The sequence below is a fragment of the Melanostigma gelatinosum genome (assembly GCF_949748355.1).
Source record: "Melanostigma gelatinosum genome assembly, chromosome: 6".
Lineage (NCBI taxonomy): Eukaryota > Metazoa > Chordata > Actinopteri > Perciformes > Zoarcidae > Melanostigma > Melanostigma gelatinosum.
The window spans coordinates 5,902,022-5,915,948 of NC_136639.1; the positions used below are offsets into that span (position 1 = coordinate 5,902,022).

At 41.6% G+C, this 13,927-nt stretch overlaps 1 protein-coding gene across 1 annotated transcript in view; it reads left to right on the top strand.

The window, feature by feature from the left end:
* Window positions 1–13,927, top strand: part of kcnt1b (potassium sodium-activated channel subfamily T member 1b) — a 72,865-nt gene that overhangs the window by 53,479 nt on the left and 5,459 nt on the right. Inside the window, exons 16-32 of the mRNA XM_079270734.1 lie at window positions 27–163; window positions 685–748; window positions 998–1,106; window positions 1,340–1,448; window positions 2,298–2,447; window positions 2,606–2,841; window positions 3,824–4,037; window positions 5,357–5,462; window positions 5,644–5,816; window positions 6,925–6,996; window positions 8,407–8,541; window positions 8,880–8,991; window positions 9,467–9,568; window positions 9,692–9,775; window positions 9,856–9,988; window positions 10,958–11,290; window positions 13,216–13,278. Coding sequence (XP_079126860.1) covers window positions 27–163; window positions 685–748; window positions 998–1,106; window positions 1,340–1,448; window positions 2,298–2,447; window positions 2,606–2,841; window positions 3,824–4,037; window positions 5,357–5,462; window positions 5,644–5,816; window positions 6,925–6,996; window positions 8,407–8,541; window positions 8,880–8,991; window positions 9,467–9,568; window positions 9,692–9,775; window positions 9,856–9,988; window positions 10,958–11,290; window positions 13,216–13,278 — 2,332 coding nt within the window. The remainder of the gene's footprint in view (window positions 1–26; window positions 164–684; window positions 749–997; window positions 1,107–1,339; window positions 1,449–2,297; window positions 2,448–2,605; window positions 2,842–3,823; window positions 4,038–5,356; window positions 5,463–5,643; window positions 5,817–6,924; window positions 6,997–8,406; window positions 8,542–8,879; window positions 8,992–9,466; window positions 9,569–9,691; window positions 9,776–9,855; window positions 9,989–10,957; window positions 11,291–13,215; window positions 13,279–13,927) is intronic.

Here is a 13,927-nt window from a genome sequence, read left to right on the forward strand (position 1 = left end):
ATGCATCGGTAAACCTTGTTTTGCAGGACTACTACGTGGTGATCCTGTGTCCGACGGAGATAGACATTCAGGTTCGCCGTATCCTCCAAATCCCTCTGTGGTCCCAGAGGGTCATCTACCTTCAAGGATCTGCCCTCAAGGACCAGGACTTGATGAGGGCCAAGTGAGTTTATTACATCTCTGATTCCACCTTTCTTTATGAAACCGCATATACTGTCTGCACCGAATAGTGTATGTGATGGCAACTCAATGTGATTATCAGGCTGTATGAAACCAGGTCCTGTCATTCAAACTGCATATAATGTCGTTTAAAAGGTTTGACTTTAAGTCGAGCACAAAATCTATGTTTTATTAATTTTACTTTCTGAACAAGAATCTTTAAATTACAGTAAAGTTTAAGTCCTCCACTGGAAAATCAGAGTCCAGGGTACTTACGCGTTCACTTGGCTGCCCTCTGCTCGCACATCAGTGTAATGGGATCGCAATCTACATTGATCATCTGCTCACGTGCTGTTACGCTTTGGTCACAGGACATTAGTGCTCACCCCTGCCTGGCTTTTCTACAAAGCATTGATCTCTGTAAATCATGAACTTTACGTTTGGCTGAATGTCCTCCTCACAGTCATCAACCCGTCAAACGTCTGTCTTTGTTTCTTTCTGTCTCTTCTCTCCATCTGTGCTCAGGATGGACGATGCTGAGGCCTGCTTCATCCTCAGCAGCAGGAACGAGGTCGACCGAACTGCTGCTGTGAGTCTGGTCAACAGGAGTCTTAAAGTCCAGTACAAACTATCTCACGATAACAATCATTTAAATGGAGCGATTCCTCCCCTCACACTCCCCTCCAATACAATTTAGCCGAGGACGTTTGAGATATTCATACGACGTTGTGATTTTGTGGCCCTGCCATTGAGTGAAACTTTATGGTCCATAAAATTCAGATTGCATTTACAAATGAGTTACTGGTTGAGTGAAATGGAGCCTTTTCTTGTGCCGCAGGATCATCAGACTATTTTGAGGGCTTGGGCTGCAAAAGATTTTGCTCCAAATTGCCCTCTCTACGTCCAAATTCTCAAACCAGAAAATAAATTCCACGTGAAGTTTGCAGGTAAGTGCTGTGAAGACTGCCTACTTATTGATTACTCGATTATTTTACTCAATCCATTTAAACAAGGTAGCCATTTTATAAGTTAAACTTCCTTAAGCTAAGAGTAACAAACTAAACTAATGTTTAAAGAGCGGTCTAGTTTAAATCCTAATTTTATGATTTAAAGTTAAATCCTTGTTGGTGCAACCTCAGTCTAACATATTGTATCATTGCAATTTATCCATTGCAATCAGATCACGTAGTATGTGAAGAGGAGTTCAAGTATGCCATGTTGGCACTGAACTGTGTGTGTCCCGCCACGTCCACCTTAGTCACACTCCTGGTTCACACCTCCAGAGGACAGTGAGTACACGCTACCACTTTACAACATCAACTATTAACATTAGCATTTGTGGATTTGCAGTGCTATCCATGCTACGGCCCTGCAACTTTCTCAGAGTAATATACTGTACATGCTTTGCAACTTGAGGTAATTTCAAAGTTATCAAATGTAAGAAAGTGCTCCGACAGTCGAAGTAATCTAATCGTTTGAATTTTGATCCCTGAGGAAATACACTTATTCACATTCTTGCCTCGAGGTAGATGCGTCGATCGATAACAACTCAAATGTCTGTCCATTAGATGGGCTGCGATGATTAGCTTAGCTTAGCATAAAGGCTCTGTCAAAATCAAGTCAGTAAACATTACGCTGGTTCTTGCTTGGCAATAAATCTAGCTGTTTGTTTTTTTATTCTGTGAAAGGTGACCACTATATCTTCACTGCTCTTCCATTTTAATTTGAATAACTTGCCCTGACTTGGGGCTGTGAAGGTGACAGGACTGGGAATAGACTTCCTTTTGGCAGTCGTTAATTTAAATGTCATCGCATTGATCAAAAGTCATGAAGGACATGAATTGCCTAAATGAAATAACTTCAGAGCCATTTCTCTCTTTCTTCATGATTGTGAATATAAGGTCGTGAATGGTTCGATAGATTTATCAGTCTAGGGGGAAATAAGGTCCGGAATTATTTTAAGGTGCCCTGTTCTATGAATTGAAATGACTTTTGAGTCAATATATTATAGTCTGACATTTCATTTAGACATATATGTTTATTTTCTTAAAAACAAGACTGCTGTATGTTAGCAACAACATTGTAGAAGTCTGACACGTCATGTTACTGAAGTATCGATGATGATAATGCTGTTTCAGGGAGGGGCAGATGTCCCCGGAGCAGTGGCAGAAGATTTATGGACGCTGCTCTGGAAACGAGGTCTACCACATCCGCTTGTGCGACAGCAAGTTTTTTGGGGAGTATGATGGAAAGAGCTTCACCTACGCCTCCTTCCATGCCCACAAGAAGTTAGTAAAACTTCCACTAGCTTCGTCTCAACACACTACAATGATGTTTGACCTAATCAGAGTCATTTCTAATGTCTTTGGGAGCAAGAAAATAACAATTTTGAACACCCCCCCCCCCCCCCCCCCCACACACACACACACACACCTTTACTGCCCAGGTATGGTGTGTGTTTGATCGGAGTGAAGAGGGAGGACAACAAGAGCATCCTCCTCAACCCGGGCCCCCGCCACATCATGGCTGCCGCAGACACCTGCTACTACATCAACATCACCAAGGAGGAGAACTCTGCCTTCATCTTCAAAGAGGAGGAGAAGCACAACAAGGGCCTGTCTGTGTCCGGCCTCTACGACGCCCCCTCCAGGCTGCCCGTGCACAGCATCATCGCCAGCATGGGTGAGACTCGCAGCTGAAAAGGAGATGGAAGATGCTGTGTGTTCAGTCTGCAGACAGTTTTACATTCGTCAGGTTGAAAGGGTTTTCATGTACAAAGAGGAAATTGATGCTTTGTTGCTGATGCTTACTTACTCACACTTCTGAGTGGTGGCTGCCTTGGTGATGCCGTACGCTTTCGCTGACTGTTCTGCACGACTTTTTTCTTACATGCGTTTTTTACTTTCTTGGCTGACATTATTGTGTTGTGCTTTTTCTTCGACCTGTGAAAGTTGATCAGGCCACTGCATATGGTAAGTTTGCGCATTGTGCATCACTTTTCCACACATATTTAGTCGTCCTGCAATTTAAGGAGTACAAACTTTACAATTGACAGGATGATATGCACTGTGCAGCACACAGTGATATTTTATTGTTCGTAACACCTCTTAATTCTTTTGTGATTTTCATGATCTTTTTAAAAATTTAAAATCAAATTTTCTCAAAGAAGATTATATATGTATTGTACATGCAGTATATCATGTATTTGATATATGTATTGTGCATATATCATCATGTATCTGATATGCCGGATATATGTGCATACATCATAAAGCCAGTGTGATGTATTTTAGGGATATATGTATTGACACACATACAATGTCAATACTGTTTGCATGTCTTTTGTTGTAACTTGAGAGTCCAATTACGTCGATGAAAGCAATACATTTTCTCCTCAAGGTAAAGCTGAGCTAAAGAAGGCGATCGGGTCGTGAGTGGCAAAGATGCTGAATAAGCTAAACATAGACTGTATTACGAATACATATACAATATGAAAAAGCAGAGGAGTGTTTTCTGAGATAAAATGGTTTTGGATTCACCAAGACATTAATGCGCAAACATATGTTGTTGTCTGAGCAACACGTGACAGTAAAAGTGCTGCACATGCTATGTCTAAATGGCCGTCTAGTTTTCTGCTCATGCAATAGCCTCACGTCGTTTCCAGGCACGGTGGCCATAGACCTCCAGAACCCCGATCCTCCCGAGGAGAGCAGCAAGCTGACCCTGCCGACGGAGAACGGCTCTGGGAGCCGCAGGCCGAGCATCGCGGCTGTCCTAGAGATCGCTGACTCCTCCACCATTCTGCCCTGCGACCTCCTCAGCGACCAATCGGAGGACGAGACCAACCAATCGGACGAGGAGGGTTCTGTCGGGTCAGAGTGAGTGATGTTATTGACCCAAAGGAGATTTTGTGGTTTTGTATTGTCATGTGGCAGTAAAATAAGTGAAATGTCCTCATATTGCCGGCGTCCTGTGCTCTATAGACTTGATTGATGTCACCTGTCGTCCTCCTCTTCCTCATGTCTCAGTGGTTGTAGGAGGAGAGATTGATGGGTTTGAAATCGGCATGTAATCCGTGTGTCATGATGCTGTAATGGTGCAGACATGGCGGTGATGAATGTGTACGTCATGACAGGGAGGGTCATCACTGTTCCTCTTGAGTGAAGCTCATGCTGTATGTCCTTGTTTAGATCTTCACCTCTCAACGCTATCAGTCGCCATTCTAGCAACTCAGCGAGTCAGAGTAATCGGTTTATCTCAGCAGTTTCGTTCTTCTCGTTTCCTTCCCTGTATTTGGTTTCATTAGCTGGAGATAACGTTCTAACCTCTGAGCTCCTAACCACTTGAGTCGTTTTTATTCTTTAACAAATGTCAGACGCAGTAGTTGAGGGGATGGAGGCAACTGCATTGTCTGCAGGAAACGGACCGAGCTGCTCAAGGTGCCACAGTGCCATCACGTGGTGATCCGGTATTATGCATCCATTAACAAAGTCTCAATCTCTTTTATTGGTAAACTAGAGGGCACCGTGAAACTGATTAGGGTAATTGCATCTGGCATTTTACAAATCGACGCTCGCAGAACCAAACTAACACAATTGTTGCGAAAACAAAATGAGACACGATTAAAACTAAACGGACGACAAAAACATTGTAATTGGCCGTGTAGTTTGTGTTGAGCAGGAATGAGTCCTTCGGGCTGACAATCATCAGTCATTTGAACAAAACCGATTTTAACAATAAACGGAAAGATGTAAATGTTATTTGCTGGCAGTCAGTGATATTTAGCATGATGGAATAATGATGAAAGTCTTGAAAAGGGATTCGGGGATGCACTATGTTTGTGTGAGGTTGTGTTTCGCAGTTCCTTCAGAGCCTATGGGAGGAATAATGGACAACATGGTTGCACTATATGTCAGTCATGGTGACAGCCGGGGTCGAAGGCATTATATGTGTGTGTCGTCCGTCCATTCATCCCATTCTCATGAACACAATATCTCAGGAACACCTGGAGGGTATTTCATTACATCTGGCACAAACATCAACTTGGACTCAAAAGTAAAGGTCACCTCATAAACCACGTTTGACTGGTTGGCGGAGGCATACAACCACGAGGTGGTGATTCTCATTGCTCCAGTTCGTTGACGCTACGTTGTTACAATGTTCAGGTTTGGTAAATTCTTGTTTGTTTTGCCATCAGTTTTGTGAAGGGCTACCCTCCCAACTCGCCCTACATCGGCAGCTCTCCAACTCTGTGCCACCTCTTGCCACAGAAAGCTCCATTCTGCTGCCTTCGCCTCGACAAGGTAAGTTCACACACAGGAACAGACACAAGCAGTTCAGGATTAAACCAAAAACAAAAATGCATTAACCTTTTTTTCACAATCTTTTATACAAAAATACAAAGTGTTATGTCAAAGATCTGCTAAAAGCACAGTACAAGTGAAACCTGACTGACTTCCTGTTGAATTGTCTGTCTCCGTCCAGGGCTGCACACACAGCAGCTTTGAGGATGCCAAAGCATACGGCTTCAAGAATAAGCTGATAATCGTGTCCGCAGAGACGGCGGGAAACGGTCTCTACAATTTCGTTGTCCCTCTGCGTGCTTACTATCGGCCCAGGAAGGAGCTCAACCCCATAGTGCTGCTGCTGGACAACCAGTAAGACCTTTAACAGTCGTATTTGTTTGTTCTTACTCCTACAGGGACGTAAAACCACAGACGCTTTCATGATAACTTCAAAAAACTCGAGAGTAATGCGTTTGTATCGAGGCCGCTAACACATGGACTACCTACACCGATAATTATGTACAGTTTAACACCATAACGATGAGATGGTATGCAGATAGACAGTAGACTGATACAGCTGTGCATTCATGTTGATAAAGGTTTCGTTGTATTCAAACTTTTTATTACAAATCTGTAGTTAGTTCTTTATTTCAATTACCGTATGTCAGAGTTTGATACAGATAAAAAAAAGAGTGCTTTTTTAATATGAGCATATAATGAAAGTGACAGAATTGTTTGCCGTAGAGTGAGTTATTTTAGCTTGATGAACATGGGATAACTTAGCCTCAAGATATAGGAAAATGTTTTTTACATTGTTAATAAAAAGCGTTTTTTTTACGTAGAGAACTGAATCAAAGTTCAAAATATGTGAGGAAATGGATCTGGATGTGCCCGTTTGTGTGTTTGTGTTTTTTTTGCGTTTGCTTGTGGACACATGAAATCGATTTTTGAAAAATGTTTCCGGTGCTCCGTGAGTTTGTAATTTAAAGCAACCGAAAAGCAGTCAGCTGAGCACAGTTGGAACTGTGGGTTAGCGTTCCTTCAAGATGGAGAAAGTCCCTGCATAAGAAAGCCGAGCCAGCCGTGTGTTAGGGTGTGTAAACATTTGTGTGTCTGGCGTGTGTTTTCTGCTCCAACTCACTTTGAGTTTTATTGACTTCGGCCAAATCTCTACGGTCGCCGAAACCAATAACCTATGCCGACAGAGAGCCAAGAAAGCTGAGCGACGACCTCAGGGGTTTTCATAGCAACCAGTTAAATCCTCTTGCAGAATTCAAGAATTTTAAAAAACGTTTCCACAAAAAACTTTTTCTTTTCTTTTTTGCCATCGAAATGAATCCAGTTAAACCAGCCTCTGCACTTCCCTGATCAACAAGTTCATTTCAGGAAATTGCAGCAGCAGTGTCATAATGTGTCACTGGAGTTTTCCAGAGATAATTAGTCTGGCAGGCTCATTCGTGATGTTTCCTGTTTCCCGCAGGCCAGACAACCACTTCTTAGAGGCCATTTGCTGCTTTCCAATGGTTTACTTCATGGCTGGCACAATCGATAAGTATGTATTTGGATTATTTATAAAGCTATAAAAACCTGCTCGCTTGATTCATTGATTTTGTGATCACGTTCATCTCCTTAGTCGTTTTTCCATTTGTATTACAGCTACCTGCCTCGTGAATAAATCATATTCTTATTCCCACTTACATTAGCGAGTTATGACCTGTGATTTAATAACCCAGGTTGGACCTTTAAGTCTTAAGCGAGCATAGTTGATTAAGATTTCAGTAATGTGTAATTTGGTTGCTATGAAACATTGTTGTGCTGTCCAATCAAAAGCAATCAGCGATATAAAAAGGGAGTGACTGCAACATCAATGTTGTAACTGTCTGCACACATGGAATGTGGAAAAATTATGATATTAATCATAGTTTAGTATGACTTAGAGATAACCATAAATAAGTCGTAGTATAGTATGTGTAAATAAATGACAAAATATAATCATATAAATGCCATAATTTATGTGATTAAATGTGATCGTATAGCATGCCATAAAAACCTCCCGGCATAGTATTTCATTAAAAAGTCAATCGTACAGTATGCTGTTGAAATTTGATGAAAAGACTTATAGTATAGTATGCCATAAAAATGTGTCATACTCTAGTATGTCTTAAAATGAATGTAAGGCAAGTTTATTTGTAGAGCACATTTCAACAACAAGGTAATTCAAAGTGCTTCACATGAAACCATTAAAAGCATCAAAACACAAGGCAAAAGAAAAGGAGATTTAAAAACAATTAAGAACATTCATTGAAACAATAAAAACAGTAAAAAATAAAAACTGTGTAAGAAATAAAATGCAGTAGTAAAATGCAGAAAATTGATTAATATATGAATTGAATGTGGTTCAATTAAAGGCAGCAGCAAACAGAAAAGTCTTCAATCTTGATTTAAATGAGCTGAGGGTCTCAGCAGACCTGCAGCTTTCTGGGACTTTGTTCCAGATATGTGGAGCAGAAAAACTGAACGCTGCTTCTCCATGTTTAGTTCTGACTCTGGGAACAGAAAGTAGACCGGTCCCAGACGACCTGAGGGGTCGGGATGGTTCATAAGGTAGCAGCAGATCGGAGATGTGTTTTGGCCCGAAACCATTCAGTGCTTTGTAAACCAACAGCAGGATTTTAAAGTCAATTCTTTGTTGGACAGGAAGCCAGTGCAAAGACCTCAGAACTGGAGTGATGTGATCCACCCTCCTGGTCTTAGTGAGGACTCGAGCTGCAGCGTTCTGACTGACTTTAAACTATCAGATGTAGTTAAACTATCTTTGTTACAAAATATGTCACAAAAATGATATAAATGATAGAAATATAAATACATTGAACATTACAGATATTACCATTGTTATAATATCCAGGACTATTTCCTGACATGACATGCCGTTGTGAACACTGTTGTTTTGTGAATGGACCAGCTTGGACAACCTGCTTCAGTGTGGCATAATCTACGCTGACAACTTGGTGGTTGTGGACAAGGAGAGCACCATGAGCGCCGAGGAGGACTACATGGCAGACGCCAAGACCATCGTCAACGTCCAGACTATGTTCAGGTAACACGGGCAGCATGTCATTGTGTAGAAACATACAGGAAACAGTTGGTACCATGCGGCTGTTTGCGTTTGAGCCACACCTTCGCGTTGGCTCGACTGTGCATCAGACTCCACTTAATTAACTCCCTCATCTGTTCTCGTAAAGATGCTGGAAAGCAAATGCTTGTTTTCAGAGTTTGCCAGAATGGTTCATCTCAAAGACAAAGTGCTTCTTTTTTTTTTTCTTCAACAACCGAAATTAAAAGCATCCATCACTGCCACGTGGGGTCTCCCCCTCAGCACGAAGCATTTATTCCCTTCCCTGACATCCGTCTCTCTTTACTGTCCCCCTCGCTCAGGTTGTTCCCCAGTCTCAGCATCATCACGGAGCTCACACATCCGTCCAACATGAGGTTCATGCAGTTCAGAGCCAAGGACTGCTACTCCCTCGCGCTCTCCAAACTGGAGAAGGTGAGCTGTTGAGAAAGAACCATGTTACGACTTTGACTTCGGTTCTCTGTTCTTCCTGAAAGTAACTCTGTGGTCCGTCCATGTTTTCAAAAGGCTGATCAAAGCTGCGTAAACGAAGATGATCTCGAGCAGTGTAATGTTTCAAATGAGTCTTAAAGGATCGAGGGAATCGATTATTCATTCTCAACCTCAACTCTCAAAAAATCGCTCTTGTATGTGTTGTGTCTTCAGTGGTAAACACACCATTTGTCTCTCCCCCCCTGTATATTTTCAAGTGCTTTTTCATGTGCCGTTACGTCTGTTCTTCCAGCACTGATGGTAAAAGAAACGGAAGGAATTGTGAAGACTTTCACCAACTTGCTACTTTAGGAGTGTCTTGAAGTCCTTTTGCAGATGGAGCAAAAGAGCAATAGTTCAGTAAACAAACGGGAAAAGGTGAGATTTGAATATCTGGTTGCTCTGTTTCTCTCTCCAGACGGAGCGTGATAAGGGCTCCAACCTGGCCTTCATGTTCCGGCTGCCGTTTGCTGCGGGCAGGGTGTTCAGCATCAGCATGTTGGATACACTGCTTTACCAGGTGGGATAACAAAGTGTATATATATACATAAACGTCTAACCCTGAGTTCTGAACAAGGCGTTGGTGGCTGGGCTTTTTCACAGTCGTTCACCGCCGTCCTTCTCTCTGCCGTTCTTCTCTCAGTCGTTTGTTAAGGACTATATGATCGCTATTGCGAGGCTGCTTCTTGGTCTGGACACCACGCCCGGCTCTGGGTACCTGTGTGCTGTGAGTCGTTCATACTGCTAAGCGTTTGAGTGAGTGAGTTTGTGCTTGTGGCTACTTGACTCTTTATTCTCCGTCCTCAGATGAAGATCACAGAAGAGGATCTGTGGATCAGAACTTATGGCAGACTCTTCCAGAAGCTTTGTTCCTCCAGCGCCGAGATCCCCATAGGGATCTACCGCACGGAGTCGCACATGTTCTCAACCTCAGAAGCAAGTTCAGTTTTACCAAACGCTTGATATCGGAGACCTCGCTTTGGGTTTGGCTTCCGGTTTGGCTTTAGCTTCTTTTCATTGTTCATTCCCTCATTCTGTGTTTGCTTCATTCCTTCTTTTCTTTCTTTTTTTAAAATGTCCTTCCATGATTTGCAAATTTTCTACTTTTATTTTCTTTTTGAAATTCTATTTTTCCCTCCATTCTCCCACCCTCTCTTTGGTTTTTGCAATCGTTCTAACTTGCTGCTTTGAATGCTTTTTCGTGTTGCTTTTCATCCATCGTTGTTTCCTCCTTTTTGCATTTCTCTCTTCTACTTGTTTGATGCCAGGGGAAGGAAATTAAAAAAGGAAAATTATGCATTTGAGGCATTGCCAACAAAAGGTTATTCGACAACTTTCACTCATTTTTGTGTGACGAATAAAAAAGAAATCAGCCATTTATGATATTTAGCAGGTTATGTAAGTGGCTAATGTCAGATCCAAACTAGAAATGTACCATTGCTCGATAATAGTGTTCATTTCCACCATTTTAATCGTGAATAATACAATTTTAAATACACTATATTTAATAATTCATGTGCAAACTTTTGAGGCTTTGGATGATTTAGTTTGCTTTGGATGCCTCCGTCTTTCATTGCAATTCTTTTTGTTTGGATGTCTGTTTGTCTGTCTTGTTTCAGAGCAAGGACAGTTACGCACAGGTAAGATCCGAATGTGCTTCTTTATAATTTATACTATATTTTCCTCAAATGTCCTCTTTTTGCTGACAGCACACAACGATCAATAATTCAACACTGGCATTTTTCTGGCTTATCAAAATGTAAAGCTCATTGCCGTCACATCTTGATAATACAGGCGCCTGAAATATGAAAGTTTGCTTTCATTGTGATACACGCAGGTATTTCTTTGAAACAAACTGAACAAAAAAATAACAAAACAGTGAAGCCAACACGAACCTGTTCACACACAGTATCCAGCATTAACACTGCCACCCTGCTCTCCCAGTCTCAGGTGTCCATAAACATGCAGCAAGGCGAGGAGCATCGCGAGCGTGGAGAGTCCTGGAAGGAGAAGAAGGCCCACAGAAACTCCACCACCAGTGACCAATCGGAGCACCCACTGCTGAGAAAGAAGAGCATGCAGTGGGCAAGGCGGCTGAGCAGGAAGACCACCAAACCGTCCAGCAGAGCAGAGCGCATCTCGCAGCAGAGACTCAGCCTGTACCGGCGCTCCGAGCGACAGGAACTGTCCGAGCTGGTCAAGAACCGCATGAAGCACTTGGGCCTGCCCACCGTGGGATACGGTGAGTGGAGCAGCTGACGGCACGGGGTTTAGAGAGATGATGAGTCGTCTTTGCTTTATGTAGACGTTAACTCAATGCAGTGCTTTACAACATGTGACTTATATCTGTATGGCATACTAAAAAAGGTATTGGTGGTTATTCATTTTCATCACAGTAATTTCAGCATAATTAGTCATTATGTGCATGAAAATGGATAACGATGCAAATGATGTTATTTTGCAGATTGGAGTCTCGGTACTGTCAACATTTCTTGAAGGCCACAGCTGACGGAGGCAGAAATAATGAAATTGGTTGTGTTGAACTTTAGTGGGTAGGGCCTAAATATCTCAGGTTTAAGCTTAGAACTTTGTGTGACGTGTCATGTGACGTGTCAAGCAACAGATTTGTTTTTACAGTTTATATATCATATTATGAATACGTCAAAGGGTAGTATGTCCTAGTATACTTTGTCAAAAATTTAAAAAATCATACTGTAGTATGTCATAGAATGTCATAGTATGTCATAAATAATCATACTGTAGTATGTCATAAAATTGTCATAAAAAAGTCGTAGTATAGTATGCCACTAGGAATATAATTTAGGAAACAAACTGGTGTAGTGTGCCATAAAGAATATCATTAAAAAGGTCCAAAACAAAGTATGCCATAAAACAAATATCATAAAAGTCATAGTATAGTATGCCATCAAAAATATCATAATCTAGTATGTCCTAAAGAAAGTGATTGTAAATGTATATTATCGTATGCCATCAAAAATATCATGAAAAGTTATACTATGGTATCTCATTAAAAGAACGTCCTGAAGTATCCTAGTATCGAATGCCATCAAAGATGTCATAGTATAGTTCGTCACAGCTTATATCATAAAAAATGTCACAAAAAGTCATAGTATAGTATGCCATGAAAAAATGTGTTTTGATTCATCAAAACATCTTAAAAAGTCTTAGTATGCATCATGTAAAAATGATAAACCTTATAGAATAGTTAGAATAGAATATGTTATAAGTTACGTCACAAAAAGGTAAACATGTAATATTGAGAGTCTAACACATAATATAGGGATAGAATATAGCATGTACATTAAGATCAATATTCTTTTTATTCAATAAAACAAGTACTAGTTCAGGACATTCCTTTGCTCCACCAACTCTCAACCAATTCAATTATTTCAGCCGTGAGTGCGGCCGTGTTTGAAGACAACTCCAATCTGTGCTCCAGTCATTTCATGTCATCTTCCTGTCGAATAAGATGTGGTGCTGTGGGATAGTACAAATGATTAATATCGCACTACACCATCATTGACATCGACTTCATCGCCTCACATCCCTTTCACACTCATCAAACTCTTCCTCCATGTGCCCATCACACATTGCACACCACATTCACAGTCACGCTCATACCTCAACGTGTGGATGTGAGCACGTCACGCATGGAGATGCAGGAGCACCGAAAACCTCGTCTCCATTGCGTTTGATCACAGACTGCAATTGCCTGCACTCTTCTCTGCTCACTTCTGTCCTTTTTTTTTGTTGTTCTTCAGTTCTTCTCTCCTCCCAGCTTCACGCTTTCAAAACAAAAGCAGAATCATGCTCCAGATGTGCACTTTGCGAAATATTATGTTTCATTACGTTTCAGGAAGAAACCCAAAAAGCTCTGGATCATCTTATGAACCGTTGAATGTCAGTGAGGATTACTGCGGCAGGATCATAATATGTGTCAGATGAATCGTTTGGAAGTGATTCTGTGCACACACACGCACTATTTCCTGGCTGCTTTGCATCGCTCTCCTTTAAAAAAAAAAAAAAGTTCTTTTTTAAACTGCAAATGCATTTTGCTGCCTGCCTGATCTTTTTCTTGTTTCCCCCCTTCCTTTGTTCTTCTCTGTCTCTCTCTGATTCTTCTATCTTCCCCCCTTTGGCTTGTAGAGGATGTTTCTAATCTCACTGCGAGCGATGTCATGAATCGAGTAAATCTAGGATATTTGCAAGGTAATTCCGTGTGCTCTTTATAACACATTCACGACAGTGTGAGCGCCTACGTTCCATCTTGTGGAGGAAGGAATTTCACCAACACCCATTGAAGATTAGTGCACTGAACTTAGACGCAGATCTTGATTTATCCATTTTTAGAAGTGTGTTTTTCCCCCTTTGTCTGATTCTTCGTAGGCTGTTTTATATAATTTGTAGTTAATTATAAATTCACAAATTAGGATATTGACGTTGACAGTAAATGCCGTTGTTTAGAGTTGCAGGACATTTCAGAGCACCCGTATACAGAGGGGACCAAGCCGTCAGGTTAGCTGGTTGACCACAGTGCTGCAACTTTACTGCATGAGTGTGTGAGTGTGTGTGTGTGTGTCTGTATAAGTGTGTGTGTGTTGTGCCAGAATAAGTGGTAGATGAGCAGCCAACCTCTCCCTACCTCGCTCTACTGTCTCTCTCTCTCTACCTGGTGTTTTCTGCATTGTGTTCCCGTGAGGTGACGTCCCACATGGCTAGAGTACTGCAGGGCATCAGAGTACGGCTTAAAGAGTGGAGCGGAGCGCATTATGTCTGTGGATGGAAGGGTAGATGTAGAGTTCAAATTCAAACATCAGATGTATGTAAAGAAGGATGTGTATCGGAGGCGTCTCGATGT